The following is a 22,847-nucleotide window of genomic DNA, read 5'->3' on the forward strand; positions in this document are numbered from 1 at the left end:
CTGAGACTCTGCAATGGGATACTCTGTTATAAGGAGCGACGCGAAATGTAATTGCGCCGTGTCGACGTTGTGTATCACCACCATGCATTTTACATTGGGTGTGGGGAATGAATGGGGCTGCTGTTCATTCCTCTTGCTCCTCTGCTTACATTTTCTTGGCTGAGTGGGCAGCAGATGACTTATTTTGTCAATAAGGCTGAAACAGATTAGATGGTGGCCTGAATGTGGAGCAGCACAGGTGCTGGACTTAATTCTGTCTGTAAGAGACATATCACTTTACTGATTTCATTACATTGCTTTAGTGCATCCTAGAGTTCACAGTTGGTTACTGTGCGACGAATACAAACACATGATTGCCTCATGTTGATGTTCAAACAAAGCTTTGTATTGGCCTGGTTAGACTGTTTTTAGTTGAACCACTGCTCCTCAAAATGCACATACACTTGTTTGCTTGTTTGGGCCTGCACGGTTAAAACTCAAATATCGAGAGTTTTCTAAACAGTCCCTGCACAAAACTGCACTACCATACAAAAAGATAAACATCAAGTAATTGCGCCACAAAGTTCATTATGATGGATTACCATTCAAGCAAGTTTCACATTTCTGCAAGCTATGGTGAAATGAACAGAAACAAAAGGCTGCTTAGAGCGTTGGAAGCCAACCTAGCAATTTATTGTATGCTCTACCGAAAGGTCAGCAGTAATGTGAAATATGATGTGATTTGTAGATGAAGGATAAGACACGCAAAGCCACCAGTGTGATACTTTAAAGAGGACCTATTACTGTAGGCGTATTATCAGGTGCATACTTGTATTTTGGGTTTCTATATGTACTTTAATGTTCAAAACACGCTTTATTTTTTCTCATACTGGCTGTGCTGCTGCACCTCTTTTCACCCTCTGTCTGAAATACTCTGTTTGAGCTACCCCGCCACCCCCCGCACTGAAAAGCCCAGTCTGCTCTGATTGGTCAGCTAGCCCTCTCTGTTGTGATTCGTCAACCAAACCAAACTCTTCAGACTCAGCCCAGCTCCGCTCTAACTAGCTTTGTTTGAGGTGAAGCCAAACTAGCTGCTAGGCAGGTATTATGCAAATGTGTTACTCGGTGACATCACAACGACTTCAATCAAGGCGTTTCAGGAAGTTCAGGAGCAGTGTTTCTGTGGGGAAGAGTAACTCCCTTTGGCGTGGACTTTTGGCTCTGTAATTTTGCAGACACTAAAGGAAAAGGCACTAGAGCATAATAGGTCCTCTTTAAAGGTTAGGTTCACAGTTTTCAACAATAAAATAATGTGCTTCAGATGTAAGTGGGGACAAAATCCAGTCCTTGTTCTGTGCAACAATGTACTTCGAAGTTTATCTGAGGCTAATATGTGGCTTCAGTCATCTGAGTTAACAAAAATCATGTGGCTATCTCCCAAAGTTTGTCTTTTTAGAGTGAAATTAACCCGTTTGTGTTACTTTCTTTTTGTTAACACTGTGTATGGAAACACAAAGAACATTTTGTACTGAAAAGACTAACTTTGGAAGATACCCACATGAATTGACTAACTCAGACTGATGAGTATTACAGCAAGCAAACCTGAAGTTTATACCTGACTATTGTTTTAAGGCAGACTTGAAAACTTGTAAACCTATCATTTAAAGCTGCACTTGTCATGAGTTGCTATGTACTGTAAAAGTACAGTTGTCTTTTCAGTCTAAATCACGAATGCTGGTAACGAATGAACAATGTTTGGGCTTTGAGTTTTATTGTTGACCCAGAAAACAGCTGGCTCAACTGTAACTCTTACAGATCAAATCTGAATCTGACAACCTGTTACAGCCCAAGTCATCTCCAACCTTTTTAATATTAATAATGCGTGAATCTCGGTGGTATGGTGACCGTAAACATTTGAAAAAGCAACAGAGTGTAGTGAAGTAGCATTCAAGAGTTGAAAAGATAGAGAAAATATGAATGTGTTTGAGCACAAGACTGTCTGTGTGTGAGAAAGAGCTTGAGGATACATGTCAGACAGATGCTCATATTACAAAGTTGTCTGACGTTACTGACCACCTTCAGCTTTTTCATCCCTCTGTGACATTTTATATCTGTGATGCAGTCAAATTTCTAAGTCGTTTGGCATTTTAAAACTCTTGTAATCTAAACTCAGCACACGTGAGGCAACAGTTGTGTAAGTCGTGGCCAGGACATCTAAGATGGTGCAGAGGAAGTGAAAATATATCTAATTATTATAACAGAGTATTCCTATTCTGGGGCTACAAATAGACAAACACTGCCTAATTCAACTAGAAAAACACTCATTATTTGAGTTAATCTCACACAAATGAAAATATACAGATACTGCTCACGCCCTATACATCTGTGATTACATCTCTATATGGATATGTCTCTGTGGCCTGGAACAATAAACACAAAGTCTCGCAGACGTCTGAATTATGGATGGGATATTTACACAGATCGGTCCCCTCGGGCACCATCTTTTGTTGTTGCTGCGGAGAAATGGAACGGAGCCAAAGAGAGAGAAACAGACGCAGAGGAAACAGGAGGGAGTGATTTGAGAATGAAGAGGAATCGAGAGGTGGTGGTGACACAGATTGAGCCAAAGAGCGCGTCAAAGTGAAGTTCAAGATAGAGAGCAAACTGTCCGATTGACGGCCGGCAGCACACTCAGACCTGAGCATGGAGGAGGCAAGTCCAGTGCTCTCTCTGTCTGTGTTCTTATGCTCCCTGCAGCTCCACAGAGATGAACTGGTTTGATTTTGAACTCATCCTCTGGGGTGCCACAACCCAAGCCCCGTGTGCTGCTGATGTGTTGTTCTGTCAAGCATATCTCCAGTGAGTGGTGAAACCAATATCTTGGTTTTCTGTATCAGCCACCTCAGTGTCGTGCTGCTGCATCAGAGGAATTAGAGTCAGAGGAAATGAGACTGCAGATAACTGACGTCAAAGCCTCGTTAGATCTTACCGTTAATGTTTGTACCTTTCAGAGCACTTTGCACCCATACAGCAGCAGTCACACTCCAGCATCTCAACTGAACACCGATAAAATCTTAGAAAAACTGCTTTTTACTGCTTACTGTATAATAGCTGTCAAATCTAACCATGTAGGGGAAATAGGCAACCAACCAGAGTTCCTGACTGAACCATCTGTGCTGCAAGCCACTCTGACTTACAAACTAAAGCCCCCCTTCAGTGTATTATGGCATTTTTATATTTCATATTTATTTGAGTCGTTTTCCGACAATGTTGATTAGTCACACTGTTCACCAATTTGTTTTTGACAAATAACTTTAAAACTGAAAAAGAAGGTTGTTGTTAAAACGGGATGTTGATGTATGACTAGGGCTGCACAATTAATCGAATATTAATCACTATGACAATTTTGGCTTCCCACAATTAAATGACCATGATTGACCGCAATATCTCTATTTATTTATTGCTCATAGAAAACACAGCTGTATATCAAATCAGGCACTTCCTAAACTAACAGCCAGATGTTTTGGCTTCACTTTTGGGGAGCTGTCATATGCTGTGCGGGCAACCTACAGCGACAGCCCGTGAGAAACTTTCCTGAATGTTTCGTCTGCGGTCCAGAGTAGAAAAGTAATATACTGTATATTACTCATTTTAACATAGAGCAGAAAAGAAAAAAACGAAAATGCACTGTATGCAGGTGAAGAAGGACCTTATTTTAAAGCTGCTGTGGGTAGAAATGGAGCAAATATGATTTTAAAAAAAAGTTATTTTTATAAAACGGTCACGATGTCCTGACAGTAGTTCATGGGAGGTAATCTGAAAAAAATCATGTGCCTCTGTGTCCTCCGTAGCTCCTGATGGCATCTGCAAGATTTCACAGACCTGAGGAAAACAACCAATCAGAGCTGATCTGGAGTCTGCCATCCAGCTGCCGTCTATGAACCGGCTGTCAATCACTCGCAAACTCCGGTCAAACTAGGCAGCGCTGATTAAATATAAATCAATATTCTGTTACTGTAATGCTTTTTTCTCATCTCAAAAGTGTTCAGAAACATCTTGTAGTGTACTGTTTAGCTGTAAAATGAGAAAGTTTATTTAGATTTATATAGATTTTTTAAAGCCTGAAAACAGAGCCATGAGGAGGTGCAGAAGTTTAGTTTTCTCTCAGAGCACTTGAGTTACAATTTGCTGAAAAGGAAACGTGCCTACTGCACGTTTAAGTCTTATTTTGATGCAGAAATGTTTTAATTAGCACAATGTGAAAGTGATTTAATTTGGGGTAAAAAGTTTTGGTTTTATTTTGCTTCAAGGAGATGCACTGTGGACGAGTCTTATTTTAATGCAACGTTTTTTAAATTGGCAGGAATGTAGCACATCATGGAAGTGAAAGCAGTGCTTTGTTTATTTAAATGGGAAAGTGCGATAAAAAATATTTTGTCCCTAAAATCACTGAATAATCATGATCTCAATATTGATTAAACTAAACGTGATCATCATTTTGGCCATAATTGTGCAGCCCTACGTATGACTATAGTAGAAGCTACAGGTTACACGTCATCCTCTAAGCTTGCGCAGGTGCACTCATGCTTCTTTACCATCTCTTCCTGCTGGAGATAAATTAACGGAAAGCAGCCGATGCCACGCGCTGCTGGTGTTCTGTCCAGCCACAGCGTGCCGCAGGACGGATCATAGACACCTCCAAAACGTCCCGAAACTGCATTTCAAATGGCGGACCTTGGCAACATGTCTATCCATCCTGCGGTGCGCTGTGAACAGCATTCGGCGCTGCGGCTCCTCAGTGCAGCAGACAGCTGCATCGCCAGGAGGAGACGATAAAGAAGAGAAGGAGTGAGAGAGAGTCAGTATGTTGTGCTAATTCTTGTCTCATTTGTGGTCTGATAAACAGTAAATTCATCAAATTCAGTGCCGTATAGCTGTTTTTCAAGCTACTCTAGCTGGTTTCATCTCGACTGGGTTGAGAAACAATACAATCTGGTTGCCATGGTAATGAATTACGTCTGACTATTAACCACACCCCCATTCTCTGTTTGAGAATACCCGAAAAAACAGGAAGTAACACTGTCTGAAGGGGGGCTTCAACGTGTAGCTAAGTGATCTGCAATCCATGAAAGTCATTCATGAGTGCAACACAAAGCAGTTGGAATGTTATTGCCATAGTAACGATGTGACAAGGCTGACTTTGCTGCTCCGATCTCTCAAAACATACATCCTTCTTGTTCTTCATTTCATATAAAAAAATATCATTTCCAACAAAAACTAGTGCAAATACAGTACATCAACATCTATCTCACTAAGTATGCACACTCTGTATTGTAGGTTTTGTGTGTGTGTATATAACCTGCTCCACACACGGTCAGACGCACAGTTTCCATCCACATCATACATCAACTTTAATGACGTCCTCATGAACAGCTTACGTAACAGCTGTAGTCTCCCCTCCTTCCTTTGTAAATTCAGTCACGTCCAACTGGAGCTGCAGCCAAACTGAATAATACATCTGTACTTCTCTAGCCAGACCTCTGCTAGTATTTCTCCTCTTTATCTCCCTCTCTCTCTGGCTCACAAGTGCCTGTGCTTGAGTCCTTCAGCGGGCACCCAGACATCCATCAACAGGTTAACCGATGTCTAAGTGTAGCATTACTGTACCAAACATGGTCCTCTCTTCGATGCATCAGAAGACAGAGCAATACATTGCAGAAAACATATCAAGAGCGACGATAATTCATATCTTACCTATCGGGAAGTCTGCAAAGGAAAGCAATTTCTACAATCTTAGCACTCTATTGGGGGATAGATGACGAATGAGGCAGTCAAAGAGCCTGAGTGCCAGACAGTGCGGGGTATGGAAGCATGCTTGGAGACTTTGCTGCGTGTCCTAACTGTACAAACGTTGATAACATATACAGTACGCAGGCTTATCCTCATGCTGTTACAAGCACTAAAGATGTAGAAATATAGGTGGGCACGGTTGCAGTAGGGAGGCAAGGAAGGAAGGAAGGAAGAAAGCACGGTAATACTTCATTTTACAGGTCTGCAAATTTCATGGTTATAGGTTATTCGCTAATCACCTATTTGAAATTTCTTTGGAATTACTGCCAAATTACCCCAATATTTACCTCAAAAATTACTTTATTATAAACATTATTTAATAATTATATTCTGCTATTTCCCAAAAGCTGGTAATTTATTCAAAACATTTCCAGGAAAAGAATACATAGTTAATTGATATGCTTTATTTCCATGTCTGCTGGTAAAAAGATAATAATTAGCAAATAACTTCTTTGAAATTTCTTTAAAAATTCCCTGAATCATTATATTTGCTACCAGGTTACATACGTGTAGACAATAAGTCACACAATGGTGATATTTATGGCTGATCAGAGTTATGGTTTTCCACCTCCGAGGAAGAGCGGCAAAAGTGATTTTCGATTAATTTTGAGGTAAATATTGGGGCAATTTGGCAGGATTTCCAAAGAAATTTCAAATGGGTTACTTCTAATCATCACCTAATTACCATGAAATTTGCGGACCTGTAAAATGAAGTGCTACCGGAAGCGCTGAGAGGATAGGATGCACCAGGACCACAGAGCCACAGGCAGAAGCATAGGAAGCACAGGGAACAAGAAGGGAAGGGGAGTTGCTGACTTGCAGTCCGTAGCGGAGTAGTTCACTATTTAGTCATGAATATGAAACATTTCATTCTCATACATTCTCCAGGACAGGAAGATAAAAGAGCTTCACCTTTTTTTTGTTCTATGAGGCCGGTTGAAGTGGAAGCACACGCTGAAATTGCCCAGTCATTGAACTCATTAGGGCGGCAGCTGCCTCCATCTATTACGCCTTTTTATTTTTGCACTTTGTTTTGGTCTGTGCATGTGCCTCGGGGTTGCAATGACCGAGTTAATGGTTTTGGGGTCGGGAGGGGAGGGCAGGAGCTACAAATGCTGTGCTCCTCACTCAGTCCAACGTAAGAGGTGTGCAGGCAGACACACACACACACACACACACACTCATACAGTACAAACATACCACACTGCTGCAGGGCCCCAGAGGGAGATGCCCTCCTACAGGTTCTCTGCAAGAAAACATGCCCTTAGCATTCAGTCTTATACTACGCTCAAACACACACTCACACTTCCGCGCGTTCATGCACAAACACACACATGCTAGAAAGGGGCAGAAGCAGACCAGATGCTCTCGAAAAATGGGACAGGAATGAAAGAGAACTTTAGTTTGAAGGGGGCGGAGAACTATCAGTTCACACAGAATATGAGAGAGAGGGGAAAACAAGACGGGGGAGTGGGCAGGAGGGGATACGAGGAGCATCGGCAAAATCAAAACAAGGAGGGGGTGCGAACAAACCTTCGGGCTCTGAGCTCTCTTTGTGGATGGCTTGCTTCAGCGGGCAGCAGAAGATTTCGTGACACTTAGCACGAAAGGGGGACCCTTTACTCCTTATATCCGCAGAGTGGATGGAGTCCTGCCGTAACATAATGTACTCCTGGGTACCTGGGGCAGCGTCATCCTGGACTGCGGTGGTGCCATAACAGAATGAACTAGGGTTAGAAAGCTCACCACATAAAGGAATGAAAGAAAACAACAACAACAGCAATATCACGGGGCAGAAACACAGGCAAATAAAATACATCAACTATTAGCAACAGCTATAGCTTTAAATAAGTTATATTGCACATAGTGACAGAGAGAGAAGGAGGAGAGAGGGACAGAAGAGATCAAGAACACCAAGTTCACAAAACAACTAAAATTATAGACAACCAACAACAGTGGGGGCTGTTATTTAAATATATCCTTGGTTGCTGAAAAGGAAAAGTGATAAAACAACACGAAGAAAAGGGAAAAGGAAAGTTCATAATCAGTGTTATGGCAGGTTTTTTGTAGCAGGCCAGAACCACAAGCTGCTGCACTTCAATGAGGTGACTGTGGGGCCGATGAAGGAGTAAAAAGTTGTGGGATTTGCAGGGCAAGCGTGCATTCTGCTACGGTGTATGTCAAGTCAGCATTACTGAAACTAAGGTCAGGTGGTGGGTGAGTATGACCCCATTTCCACCTTATTTATTGTATGAGTAGGCAAGCAGATGCAAAGGCATGCACAGGCCTCCAGGTCCCTCTGGAGCGACTTGCAGTGAAGTCATTAGTGTTGTTCCGATACCGATTCCAGTATCGGAAATGCGTCCAATACTGCCCAAACTTCGGGATCGGGTATCGGCGAGTACACCAGTCTATGCATCGATGTGATACCAGGGTTTCCGCCAGGCCTGAGACGACTCCCCGCCAGGCCAAAGCATCAGCGAATTATGTATTTTTAAGATGTTTTTTAAACTAAAACGTGTTATACAAGTACCAAACTCCTTTAAGGAATAACTAAGTGCATAGAATGTGAGTTGTGAGCGCTAGTGTTTGTGGTCAAGAGAAAAAGAGACCGAGAGAGTGAAGAAGCCTGTGTGTGTGTGATGGCGTGAAGGTGAGATGAAGTCAGCCGTAACGAGCTGTGAACGTAGCAGTGCAGCGTGTGAACTGTTTTGGCTGTCGGTGAATAAATACTACAACTCCTCAAGACACAAGCCAAGTTCCCGTTTATTTTAGGGTTTTTCCATACATGACTCGGCGCGTCGGCCCAGCACGGCAGGGATTTAAATCTCCATTACAACAGAGCTACCTGCTTTGGTGTGTGTTTACCACGGCTGTGGTCAAAGGCGCGGCTGTAAAACGGCGATAAACACTTTTCATATCCTAGATTCTTCACAATAAAAGTCCCCAATTATATTATTATTTAAAAGCTTTTATTATGAAGCAGCAAAATCAGGAAAAGTTGGTTTTCATCAGCAGCAAATTAACACGACTCCTATGCAGCTGAAAGGGAAACAGTATGAGCAGAAGCAGCTGTAATAATAATAATAATAATAATGATAATAACTATGCTTTTTTTATCACGCTGGTATCGGATTGGTACTCGGTATCGGGAAGGAAAAAATGGCATCGGAACATCTCTAGAAGTCATGCTTACTGTAAGTGACGTCAAGGAGAGCTTCTATAATGTCACTCTGCTGCATGTGTGTCTACAGGAATCCTGTACTGGGATCCTGTGAAAAGCCCTGTGTTTCCGTCTGTGTGTGTTGGATCTATTGCATCTGTCCTCTTCGGGGCACAGTCCCTGCTTGGTTTCGATCATTGACCTATTTTTCTCTGTGTTGATGGATTAGCTACAAGCGAATCAACCCAAATAAACGGTATCTTCTTTTCCTAATGGAGTTGAGGGCCATGCCTTCCTCTGACACATTTACTACTTTAATGAGTAGCCACTATCCAAACACAACAATACTTAACCCCCCCTCCGTTAATGACATTATTTTCAGTTCAACTAAACCAGAAAAATGGCATCACGAATAGTGTTAAAGTTGTCCACACAGAACTGATGTCCCATTTTCACACAGTTTGTTCTTGATGACCCGTTATCCACTTTTCATACTGTGATAATATCACGATCTCTGACCGCATGTAAGCCTCAGCCAGCTTTATTCGGAAAGCTGAATGGACTTCAGCGCCGCGTCAGTCTCTGCTCCTAGTAAGAATACACTAAACTACTAAATATAAACTAAAGCATTATGTAGACAGACTCCCACACACTGACTTCCGTGTACTGTATTTTCACACAGAGTGCACAGTGTGTCTTCTTCACAGAAATAAGATCAAGAAGCACACATTTCTCTCCCTTTGTGTCTCGCACACAAACAAAAACAGATCCAGGAAATAAAAAAAAACAAGACCGCATGTACATAAGTATTAGAGGCACATGGGTCCAATTAAAATAGTTTTAAAAGGACTAGAAGATAGTGAACACTGTGTACACACTGCAAATGTACAGGAAAAGTACTAATTGGAGTTTAAGGGCACAGTAATTGAAAACAACCTTAAACTTCAGCCTAATGAGAATGTAAAGTGAAGGTTTATGTAGTGTATTTAAACATAGTTTTATGAATGAATCCTGAAACTATTTGACTATTCTTCTCTATTGACTATTGAGTAATAGACCTGTGTGGGTGTGATGTTACCAGCAGCAAAGAACAGTGAGTTTCTGCTCCATATTCATAAACCCGACACACTCACCCTTACTGCCAACTAGGAATAAAGCGCCAAAAGCATTTACTGCTGATAATTGGCTGTAGGTTTACTTTCATTCATAAAACCCTTTTACACCTATTTTATTTAAGTGTGAACTGTACAGTAAGCCAAATTGGTCTTAATGGGAGTAAAGTGGCACAATTAACAGGAGAGTGCAGAATATAATTATATCAGAAATAATTTGGTTAATGAGGCGGGGATGACCCTTAACTGTACAACCTAAGGCAACAGAACTTTAGGATTTAAAACATTTCATTGTAAGCCTTGCCTTGACATACAAATAAAGAATTGGAGACTTGAACTTACAATATAAATAAATAGCCGTCCCGAGAGTCATTTTATTCTGGTTTGGCAGAGCCACGGATAAATCAACTTGAGAAAGATGATCATTGATAAAGATGTCAAGTGGGCCGCACAAAATATTGACAGTTATCTTTTTCACAGAAACAAAAATAAACCCCCTACACCAGATCCCTGAAGGGTTATTGATCTTTGCATGCGATTTTCATACTCAAACAAACTGAAAAACATGATGGCTGCACAGACCTCAAAATACATACTGCATATTTTTATTGTATATGTCTACAATATTTGAATATGCTGTATTTCTTTTAGTTTAGATGGCAATAATTAACCTTTTAACCGTTAACTGACATTAAGAATATTTACGGATTAAAGCTATCAGTTAAACGGTTAAAAGAAATATAAAAAATTACATAAAGAGCTGAGCAAAACTCAGAGGAGCAGCTTTTCACTTAAAGGAGAATAGCTGGTCCACCTTAAAGCTGCAGTAGGCAACAATTTTTTGGCATCATTGGGCAAAAAATCCATAATAACCTTTCAGCATATTGTATTCAAGTGTTCTGAGAGAAAACTAGACTACTGCACCTCCTCATGGCTCTGTTTTCAGGCTTTAAAATATCTAGCCCGTGACGGGAGACTTTGACCAATCACAGGTCATTTTAAAATGATCCCGTTTAGAAAGTGAAAATGAAACTTAACATACGAAGAGTGGTCTCCTGGATGAAAGCTCTCTGTTTGTTGGACCCATCCACCAAGCTGTGGGGCGTGACAAAACGTCTGTATTTGACGGCCTGAGAATGTTAACAGGCTGCTTGACCTTATCGTTTAAATGTCCACTAACTGGTCAGTGTGTATCTGTTGTATCCAGACTTAAATATCATTGTAGAAACTGAACTCACTATAGAGAACAGCGGATGAGATGGATCAGGAGGAAAAAATACCCCTCGGCCCATAAATTTGGCCACAGGTCCTGCAGACGGATTAAAAAATGAATTCTCATAAGCCGTCAAGAGCAGGTCCATTAACCAGTAGGTCAGCCATTGCCAGACACCAGCCTCTCTAGTGTAAAAAACACACCCACACTAACAGGAAGATAATCAGGGTTCAACGCCCAGTAGTGCAATTAATCACCACATGCTTTTTGCCCTACGGCGCCTCCTTCAGGCTGCTGGATGACCTGCTATCCTACCACCTCCGCACCTGCAGAAGGTCCTGAACCCCCCACAGATACTACCTATCCATCGCAGGCCCTCGCCAAGAATACCACAGTGCTACTGAAACTTTAATGGTGCTTTGGAATGACAAGAGAGGAGGTCTAAGTTTCCTTCCAGGAATATGACCCCATTCTCTGCCCCAGAGGCCCAGAGGTGCTGCTACTGTATTTGATCCAGTGGAAATTGAGCTAAACTAAGCTAATCTCCCCTTTTTTATTACAATAATCTGTAAACTGCACACAGTTTGTACCGTCTGGTTCATTCGTGTACTGCTGCTGTGACACGCAAATGCACCCCCGGGTATAATTAAACGATCTATCTAGATTGATGAGTAGATAAAAGTAAAATATACAAACTGTCTCTTTTTAACGAGTGATATCCTCTATATTTCCCTGTTGCCCGATCAGTTTCTTTTCTTCCCAAACGAACTAAACAAATAATGAAGGGTTTGTTTCATCTGCACCAGACAGGTGTTAAGGTGCACTGAAGATCTGACTGTCTGTCTGTCTGTCTAAGACGGGAGGACTCTTGAGAACTTTAACAAATGTCCAATTCCAGCCGGCGTTTATTAATGAGCCCGCTAACTGCCGGCTCATCCGAGGTAATAAAAGTGAGTGACGGCGGGGCTAAGAGGACGAACAGAGGAGGGGGTGGGCACCATCCTTTACAGCCCGTCTCTTTCATCCTTGCCCCAGCCTTGATGAAGAGCGCATATTGGGATTGAAGGATGCCTGATGAATGACGCAGCAGGACCTGGGAGCTCACTCTCTATCAGACCAGCCACTCAGAGTGAGCTGTCACCCAGGTTCATAATAGTCGGTGATCTACAGGCACCAGTGTTGCCACGCTGGACCTTCAGCACACAGCAATGGATGTCCTTGCCCCTCTGACAGGAATAAATCTCCTAGTAAGGAGGAATGGGTACAAATAGGAGGAGGGGGGTGAGATGCATCTTGCTTCGGTTAGTTGCTCATCTATTTAGTTCAGGTTTTATGGCAACAGTATGGTAGATGTGCTATCTGTGTGGGCAGTATTTACCGTAAAGCAAGCGATATTTAATGACCGCGCTGCGCTTATGTTCAAGTGTGAGAATAGAAAAAGCAAGCTTAATGTGACAGAGCGTCATCAGTGACACCCAGGCTCATAAATGCCAACCGCCTCATGTTCAAATGGGGTTCAAGGACGTGTGTAATCAACTGAAGCACCGCCGGGGCCCCGAGAAATGAAGTACGCTTCCATATATGAGGAGCAATCTGCACAATACACTCAAGTCATGGCTCATATCCATCAGGAAGGTGGAACACATTCATCATGACTTGACGAATAGCACACTCACTAAATTAGAATCAGAATTAAGCACAGGAACGGGTCTGTAGCCTGAGGTTTGCGTTTCGAAAATAGCCTGGCCTCAATGTGGTTTCACAAGGAGCAGAATCTAGCACATTGTCTTCTGGGATGCCTTCGGGTTCAGTGTGGCTCCATCTCAAGAAAGAATAGTTTTATTTTGGTTATAAGTCACCTTGCAGGCAGCAGAGGAAGTGAGTTGATTTGAACTTGAGGTTTGCTTTGAAACGCAGAATGAGCTTGCATTTTTATTCATGCTCTTTCATCCCTCTGAGCTCATTGTTTCTCCCTTTCTTTGTCTCTCCCTCTCTCTTGTTCTTTGTTCCTTTGCCTTTTCTTGTTATAAACAGAGGCTCTATAAGGTGACATGATAGCTCGGGACAAATATTGTAGCCTTTTGTAATCAAAACATGAATTGCTGGATAACTGGAGTGATGACAATTCAAATAAATATGAAACTAATAGAAGAAATCAGCAGTCTCAATGTTAGGTCCATGTCTATGGCTATATCTTAGTCAGGGCTTTAGTATACCTACATTGTTATCTTTCATAACTGTGTAGTATGATACTGTATAACATACTGTAGTGCCATTAAAGTGTAGCAAAATTTAAAATAACATGTATATTTTTAAATTAGGGCTGTTAATCGATTCAAATATTTAATTTCGATAAATCGCATGATTGTCCATAGATGATTGCGATAATTGCAAATTAATTATACATTTTCAAAATGTATCTTAAAGGTAGATTTGTCAAATATTTAATACTCTTATCAACATGGGAGTGGGTAAATATGCTTGCTTTATGCAACTGTGTGTATATATTTATTATTGTAAATCAATTAACAACACAAAACAAAACCCTCACAGGTACTGCATTTAGCATAAAAAAATATGCTGAAATCATAACATGGCAAACTGCAGCTCAACAGGCAACAACAGCCGTCAGTGTGTTGACTTGACGATGACTTGCCCCAAACTGCATGTGATTATCATAAAGTGGGCATGTCTGTAAAGTAGAGACTCGTGGGTAATCGTAGAACCCATTTCCATTCACATATCTTGAGGTCAGAGGTCAAGGGACCCCTTTGAAAATGGCCATGTCAGTTTTTCCTTGCCAAAATTTAGCGCAAGTTTGGAGCGTTATTTAACTTTCTTTGCGACAAGCTATTATGACATGTTTGGTACCAATGGATTCCTTACGTTTTTATAGATTCATATGATGCCAGTATTTTCACTCTAGCTTTAAAACCTTCAAAATCACAAGTTGCGTTAATGCTTTAAAGAAAGTAGTGGTGTTAAAACAAATTTGTGATAAGATGTTATTATTGCGTTAACTTTGACAGCCCTATTTTAAATATATTTGTGCATGCTCCATTGATAATATATCAATCATAGTCTAATCCATTAATATAAAGAAGATATGATGCGTAAAAGAGTACAGGAAATCTAAGGCTGGCTGGCAATTACTCAAATGCAATACAATATGGTCATGGCTCTCTAGCCATGCTCTCTACGCAAAAGCAATCCATTCACGCCAGTATGTAAAGAAGCTATGAATCTGCCTCAGAGGGAAGTCTGCCATCTTATTCTATTTTTTTGTCTGGAAATCTGCCTGTAGTCAGACTGTAGGTGTTCCATACAATTCAGACGTACAGTGTAGAGCTGACCTTTGAGGCACCTGCAGCCTGTATGATAAGGGGAAATTCTGGGAATGAAGCACAGAACCATATTGAGTAGAGTCACTCCTACTTTGACAGGCTGTCACATACAGTAGAGTATGCACCCCATCATCAGAGGTTTGGAAATGTGTCTGTGTGGTGGCGTTCTTGCAGCAGAGGAGGAGAGCGAGTGTAATACTACTGCCTGCCAATACAGCTTGTCTGCAGAGATGACCGTGATGAAACTGTTGGTGAAGGCACAATGATAGACACATACAGCACTCATATGAAAAAGTATTGATCCAGCATCAAAGAGTGGCCTTGCAGAGAGCCCATTTTACCCATTTAGTAGTCCATCCATGCACACAATCATTTGACTCCCACTTGATGAAGCAGAGATATACTGTACGTCATATGCCATGTGTTTATGAGCATGTCTGTGGTGGTGGTAGTTGTGGGTGGTGGTCTCTATAGAGACGTATCCCTTTTGGACAGTCAAAGTCTCATCATAAAAATTGTACACCTCTCTGTTGTGATTTATAATCAGTTATAAGAAAACTGCACTTTTAAACCTGGGTTTTGTCTTCCCAACGACATAAAGAGTTTACCTCCTTTACTCTTTAAGTCCCATTTAAAGAGATAGTCAGGGTGGTTTGAAGTGGGGTTGTATGAGATACTTCTCCATAATCAGTGTATTACAGTACCTACAATAGATGTAGAAGCAGACAGGAGTTACCACACGGAACCAAAGCAATGTACTGCTGTGGATGGGGACGGCAGCAAAACGTATTTTAGCCACCTAAAAGAAAGACTCACCTAAAAACATCAATATCAGTTTAAGTGTACGCTATATTTAGAATATTTTCTTCGCTTTACCTCGCCATCAGACACTTCAGGGACCTCAAGCCGTTGTATACATCTATGCTGTCTTCAATGCCACCAGACTACATTTACAAAACCTATAATTTTACCTCGCAGCTCACGGGGGTTGCTGTTCTACTGCTGCCTCAATCGGTTAGTTTGTTTGTGCTATTGTGGGACTTTGGTGTATCCAAACTGTAACCAAAGTCACAAAACAAACTAACCGATCGAGACAGTGGTAGACCAGCAACTCCCATTTTCTTTGAGGTTAAATTACAGTTTTTTTCAATGGAGTCTGGTTGCTTTGGCGAGAGCATATATAACAGCTTCAGTTCCCAGTCTGAAACGTAGACTGTATAGCAGCAAGGTAAACTGGCAACAATAGTCTAAATATGGCGTACACTTAAACTGATATTGATTTTTTTTAAGGTGGGCCTTTCTTTTTTACGTGACTAAACTTGCTGTCCACAGAACTATATTGCTTTGGTTCCGCGCGGTAACTCCTGTCTGCTTCTCTCCACCACCGTCTACTGTAGGTAAAACTGACTATGGATGAGTACCTCATACAACCCCATTTCAAAACACCTGAACTATCCCTTTTAAGAGACAGAAACAAAACAAAAACTATTCTTGTTTCACCTTTTCACCCTGAAAACTATTTTTTCACACCCAATAGTTTTATAATGGAGGCTTAAATCCTTGTAATGCATCTGTTGGCTTGAGAATATGCCAAGTTGAGAAAAATCAATGTGGAGAGACTCGCTCCCTCTGCACTGTATCTCTGACACACACAGACACATACAACTGTTTTTCTAACTTTTAGTACTACTTCAATATGTTGTTTAGATGGCAGAGTGACAGCAGATTGCAGTACAACACACACAAATATGCAAACACAAAGACACTCGGGAACATAAAAACAGTGAAAAGCACAACTAATTTCTGGTATATTAAAGTCAAACATCATGTTCACATGGACACACACCGAAGCAGAGTGTGTTCATAGATGGCTACTGCAGGAGAATTAAATGTTGTCTCCCTCTGTGTAGGCTACAGACATTATGTAAGACTATCTAAGGACAACTACCCAAGCAATATAGCAAATGAGCATGTACATGCACAAACCCACACAGATGACCTCATAATACTTTGTTAGTCACACAACCTCCATCCCTATCATGGATTCAAATGTCTCATGGATGCCGTGTCAACAGACAGGGATCAAACACACACTCCTGCTTAGGTGGATTAATGCTAAGGATCCTTTTCACGGCAATTAACAGCTGACAAGAGCAAATAGGATTGTAAAGCATCATATACTACTGCCTGCCCTTCATCAGGCCTTTGAGTTCAGGAAGACTGAAACACTGTGGGAGGAGGTTCAAGTGTAATAGGATCAACAACCCTGAGCAGTAAGTGATACCAAGTAGCTTATGATATATCACATGTCAAATCAGCTCCAAAGTCACACATGATTCATATGTGTTCTGTTCAAACGTCAAACAATCAGGTTATAAGGACGGAAGGATGCGCCGCCTGTCCATCTCGCCATGGTTTGCCGGCAGCTGACAGTGTGTTTTATGAGTCGCGGTTCATGTCCAGTCAAGGATTTTAATAGGAGACATCCGTCTTCTTTTATGCATCAGACGATTAGCACAGTGTCGACTACCTCGACTCCTTCACAGAATTATCATGAACTAGTGAACTAAGTGCACCAGTGCCCAGTTCATCAGTCACACAGCCTGTTTAAGGTAGGACTGTTGCGCCGTTATTCCGCCTCGCTGTTCTGTATAAAAGGTACAGAAGCGGAGTGTGGGGACAGAGCTGCTCCGCCGCTGAGCCAGCAGCAGAGGTAGTCACAAAGCCGAGCCGACGTTTGTGTAAAAGGGAGAGCCGGCACGGTGGGACTACACGCACACATAATCCAGAGGCTGTTGTGTTAAACGTCATGCCACTTTCGTTCCTGTGATGCCGCCGTGTTATCTAAAATCACACACTGGGGTGGCATTATGCCACCGTTGTTTGGTTTAGTGTAGAAAAGCAAAGCAGGTCTTAGTCGATTAGTCGTCTTATCGGTCGTTTTGATCTTAGTCGTCTTAGATTTCTTTAGTTGACTAGTCATTTTTTATGCTTTTTTTTAATGCTGAATGACTTATTTCCAAGAAACTTATGATTTAACTCGAGATTGAAAGTGGTGCTTTTGTCTGATCCTTTGTGGAAAAACTCAGTTTTACAGATCTGTTGATTAAATGTTGTTAAAAGTGTTAGTCGACTACAATATCTTTGGTCAAGGACAGCCCTAGTTCCTTTAACCTCCAAATGTTATCTGTAGAAAGTAATGAAGAAGTCACCACAAGACGTAAGCTAAACATTTGCTTTTTAAAGCCTGCTCTGTTTTATAAAAGGTTAAATTCCAGTTGGTATCAGCAGTGACTGTGTACTGTACTTGGCTCCAAGCAGCACATTTGTTGCTTCATGCTGAGGAAAGCATATGCCATATACACAGCTACTGTATATAGCCAAGGTGTAAAGACTGATACATACACTATGAACCACTTTGGGATACAGTATTAGACTAAAAAGATGTTGATCTATTTATTGAAACGAACGGGCTCCCGCCATTATGAAAGCATACAAATAAATAAGCTGACAGTATACGACCTTAGCCAACAAAGGATTACCTTTACAGTTACCATAAAAACTTAACTATAGTAATGTATAAACAGGTTTAAAGTTAGCAAAAGTCACAAATGTGTGACCTTCTTTGACCCGGTGGCCAGAAATGCTCAACTCAGGGAAAAAAAAAATTTTCTCTGCCAACAGAACGCTGTCGTCTAGCGAGTTGCATAACGGGAGGCAATCTCAGTGTGAGACCTGCAGCTCATGAGCAAAAGAGACGGAGAGTCCGAGCTGCTGGATCATGACGCCCAGCATAACTGTCTGTCAGATAGAAATCTTCAATTGAAAGATCAGAGATCTGATCAGAGATCTGATCAGAAACCAATCTGTTGACTATTTACAGGGTGTGGAAGAGCATCGGATACTGTCAAATCAACTATTTCAACCCAAGGCTACCTCACATATGTACCTTGTCTGAATAAATAGCATTATATAATTGGAACAGTATATTTAGCAGTGGCAGCAGTGACCGTCCCCAACCTTCTGTTCTGCCACAACCCTCAGTGCACTTACTGATGTCTGCACGGCTGACTAAGTGCACAGGCCCATTCCACATCCACACATCGCTATAAGTCAGGGGTCTCAAACTCGCGGCCCGCGGGCCAATTGCGGCCCGCAAGACGATATTTTGTGGCCCCCACCTTGATATGAAAGTTTAATGTTAGTGCGGCCCGCAAATTTTTTTTTTTTTATAAAGTTTTTTATAAAGTTTTTTTTGGGGGCATTTTTTCATTTTTATTGACAGGACAGTGGATAGAGTCTTGGAAAGGGGGGAGAGAGAGAGTGGATGCGGAAAGGGCCACAGGCCGGATTCGAACCCGGGCCGCCGCGGTCAGGACCAAGTCTTGTTACATGGGCGCCCGCTCTACCAACTGAGCTAACCAGGCGCCCTCGGCCCGCGAGTTTTATGTGAATGGCAGTTTGCCGTTGAAGGTCCCTTTGTTGCGCGAGCCCGAGCTGAACGAACCTACCAATCACAGCGGGGTATATGGCTCCCGGGGACGGGCAATCGGCCGGGCTTGATGCAAGCAGAGAAACATTTCACAACAACTGTGGCGGCGCCCGTGTAACATCGCATAAGCTTGATTAAAGCTTGATTTATACTTCTGCGTTGAATCGACGCCGTAGCCTGACGTGCACCTCTCCAGAAATGTAACTACACGTCGCGGCGACGCAGACCGCAACAGCTGTGATTGGTCCAGTCTCTCAGCGATGCTGAGCGGCCAGGACCCCGGACAACCACAGAAAGTTCTACTTCTCTCTGCCTCCATCTTTTCAATGTTTGTTCACACAAATCCACTCAGATATATTTTCTCTTTTCGGCGTTGCAGTAATGTCAGTAAAAGTTCTGTGGTTCAACAGTTATTAGCTCCAACTCCACTCAGTTTCTGTTTGTAGTACAAGAAGAAGGAAACTCATAGAGACGCCGCCGCCAACTAGCGGTTTGGTGGTGTAATTGCAGAGCAACACAAACACAGCAGGCACAACTTTATTGCGGAGTGACACCAAGTGGAATGAATATATATCTTGTCACACAGCCCCAATCATGTCTTTTTCAAAGCCTGCAGTGAAGAGAAAGGTTGGTGACGAGCACAGACAATTTCAGGAAAAGTGGGAGACGCAATAGAGGCCATGTTCAGAAGAACCGTTCATGTTCTTCAATGTTCCATTAATGTTCAGGACAGTTCATGTTCAGAAGAACCCATTCAAGTTAAAGAACTGTTAATAATGACGTTTGAGAAGATTGTTTTTTTTTTTAACAAAGCTTTTTTTGTGGAATACCTGATGCGGCCCAGCCTCACCCAGACTCTGCCTCCAGCGGCCCCCAGGTAAATTGAGTTTGAGACCACTGCTATAAGTTAATGTGGGGTCGAGAGGTCATGGCTCACTCAGTGCTCGATAACACTTCAGCTCTGTAGGACACTGAAAACTTTAATTATCTACCAGCATCCCTCTCTCTCTCGCGACATCCTCTAGATATCACTCATTTGACAAAACAGATATTCCAAACATGAAATCACTAAATTCAACCCAACAGTTATATAATGATTGCGAGCACCATATGATCATATCACCACTAAACCTTCACAAGTTGTGACAAGCATCTTTATTAATTACTTTACCAAAAAAACCTCCTTGATCCAAGCGTCTCTGCCAAGAGCAGATATGGAAGGCAGCGTCTTCCTCTGCCCTCTGCCAAGCAGATCAGATCCCAGATGGACAACGGAAACAACACACACACACATTACGCAGTTTATTAATGCACATTTACAGCCTTTCCTGTTTGTTAGAGGAGGAAAGGTAGCAGAGGGAGAGGGGGCGGAGAAGGAAAGAGGAGGGAGTGGAGGCATGTGTACAGTTTTAAAGAATAGGAGTAAGAGGAGGAGCAGAGGAAGGAGGGTGACCTTAAAACGGCGTTGGTGAGAGGCTCAGCGCTGCAGAGATTTTACTCAACGTCTGTAGCAAACACAAACAGAGTCTGCCATTTATTTACAGATCAATATTTTACAGAGAAACAGCAGAATGGAAGGAAATGAGAGACCGTTAGGTTTGAAGTTGATGTGCACAACAAAAACGTCCATCTTCATCAGCTATATCGCATTTGTTCTGCAAGTGTTCAACGCTGTTTGATCAGATTCTTTTAGTTCCCTTGACATTAAGATGCACAATGTGTAATTGATTCTGATTAGAATGAAACATTAAAGGAACAGTGTGTAACATTTTGGGGGATCTATTTGCAGAAATGTAATATTATATTCCTAACTATGTTTTCATCAGTGTATAATCACCTGGACCTAAGAATCATTGTGTTAGAATGAGCCCTTCAAATCTACATAGGGAGTGGTTCCTCCTCATGCAGTCCGCCATGTTGCTCTGCCATGTTTCTACCAAACACTGGCTCTAGCCTTTCGCGTTTTTACGTTACATGAAGGCCACACTGCAGTAAAGTTGTGTTATTAAGGTAAAGACGGCCACTGAGTGAGGCGAACGGCGTTACCGCGGTTTTGTACTCGGCAGCTCACGTTAACGCAGTCTCGGAAAGGGAAGAGTGAGCGGAGGGTTACTCAGTTGGTTGCAATCTGCAACCACACCACTAGATGCCATCAAATCCTACACACTGTACCTTTAATGTCTGTTTCATTTTAAAATGGAGCATTGAGCCTTGAAGTCATCAGAATTGGTGGTTACTACTTAATTAATTACTAAATATGTTGAAATTCTTCTGCAAGTTTCTACAAATGGCCATTTTGCTTTTGGAAACTTTTAATGTATTATCCTTATTACATTAGTTGTGAGTGTATGTGTTTGAGTGAATCGGTTTCTGTGTGTGTGCTTGTGTAAAGATGTTCTCCAAAATTTCATCATTTCATGGTTTATTGACTGGGGGAGTTTTTCTTTGCTCCCAGATGAAGATAAATTCCAATGAACAATAAAACCCCTGATGATCCACTAATAACCAGCAATAAAACACTTGATAAACTCTATAGCATTTAATAGACACTGGTTTTATGAAGCTTGGTAAGCGGTTGAATACTCCAGAGTTAAATTGTTTTCCGGTTGTTTCAAGTGTTCCCACAGCCCTTATGTACAGTAAATATGAGAATTTCAATTCACATTTTTGCGTCGGTTACCGTAGTTCTCCGACATAACACGCTTGCCACACGGGACAAGTTTAAGTTGGTTACAATCTCCACCTTTAAATCGACTTATCGATTAGTCGTCAAAATCGTGAGTGTTAGGCAACTAAGAATTTCTTCAGTCGAGGACAGCCCTACATATTATTTATTTGCAGTTATTGAGAGGGAGTTTATTCATGAGGAAATGAGCTCACACCAAATAGAAATGAATCAGTGGTTGGGAGGTACTGTAGAGTTTTAAATGTGCATTCTACATGATGCTTTGTGAATATTTTAATTATGTTTTCCCATTAACTTATCTACGCAAGTAAACATGTTCCTGCCTGTGTCTCACTGATAAACTGTAGCGGTTAAACAAAATCAGGTGAACATTGCCAGAGGAGAAGATGGGAACAAAGAGTACTGGCCCACATAAAAATGAGAACAAGAGCGAGAGGATTGAACAATAGCTCTGTACATTATACTGTATAAGTGAATAAAATAGAAAAAAATACACTATCAGAGAAAAGGATTACGCTGGTATTATGGCTAACCCTTCTGCTATATTAACAAGTGAAGAACACACTGTCAATTCCAATTGACCCACGAGTCCCAACTAGCTTGGCCTTGATGCAGGATTACATAAAGGATTCAAATCCAGGCATTCAGAGAGAGGAGATTTAGGAACAGCTAACGCCAACGCTATCTGAATCATCAAAAATATGGGATTAGTGTTTGATGGCTCAGTTTCTTGATGATGCATTTTAAGAGGGACGAAATCCAAACACACACACACACACAAATGCATGCACATGCCTTAGTTGTTTTGCTTGTGTAAATTGGGAACACATCCAGTCGTTTGTTAGGCTTTGTGATGGGAACCACAGCAAGAGACGAGCCGAACTGGAATACATGAGGTTATTTAGAGCAATGGTCCTTGTTGGAGACGGTGGTCCCTCTGAACTTAAGTGACAGGAGAGCTCACCGATCACACAAACCTTTTCTCATCCCGTGTGCTTCTTGCATGTG

General features: G+C 41.7%; 1 protein-coding gene across 2 annotated transcripts in view; it reads right to left on the reverse strand.

Moving 5' to 3' along the window:
* The window catches only part of fgf13a (fibroblast growth factor 13a), a 127,184-nt gene that overhangs the window by 61,994 nt on the left and 42,343 nt on the right, over positions 1 to 22,847 (reverse strand). The window contains exon 3 of one of the 2 annotated variants that reach the window (XM_074648489.1): positions 7,363 to 7,530. The exons of the other annotated variant lie outside the window; for it this stretch is intronic. Within the exon in view, the coding sequence (XP_074504590.1) occupies positions 7,363 to 7,530 (168 nt within the window). The remainder of the gene's footprint in view (positions 1 to 7,362; positions 7,531 to 22,847) is intronic. 2 annotated transcript variants of the gene reach the window in all.

The sequence above is a fragment of the Sebastes fasciatus genome, chromosome 10 (assembly GCF_043250625.1).
Source record: "Sebastes fasciatus isolate fSebFas1 chromosome 10, fSebFas1.pri, whole genome shotgun sequence".
Lineage (NCBI taxonomy): Eukaryota > Metazoa > Chordata > Actinopteri > Perciformes > Sebastidae > Sebastes > Sebastes fasciatus.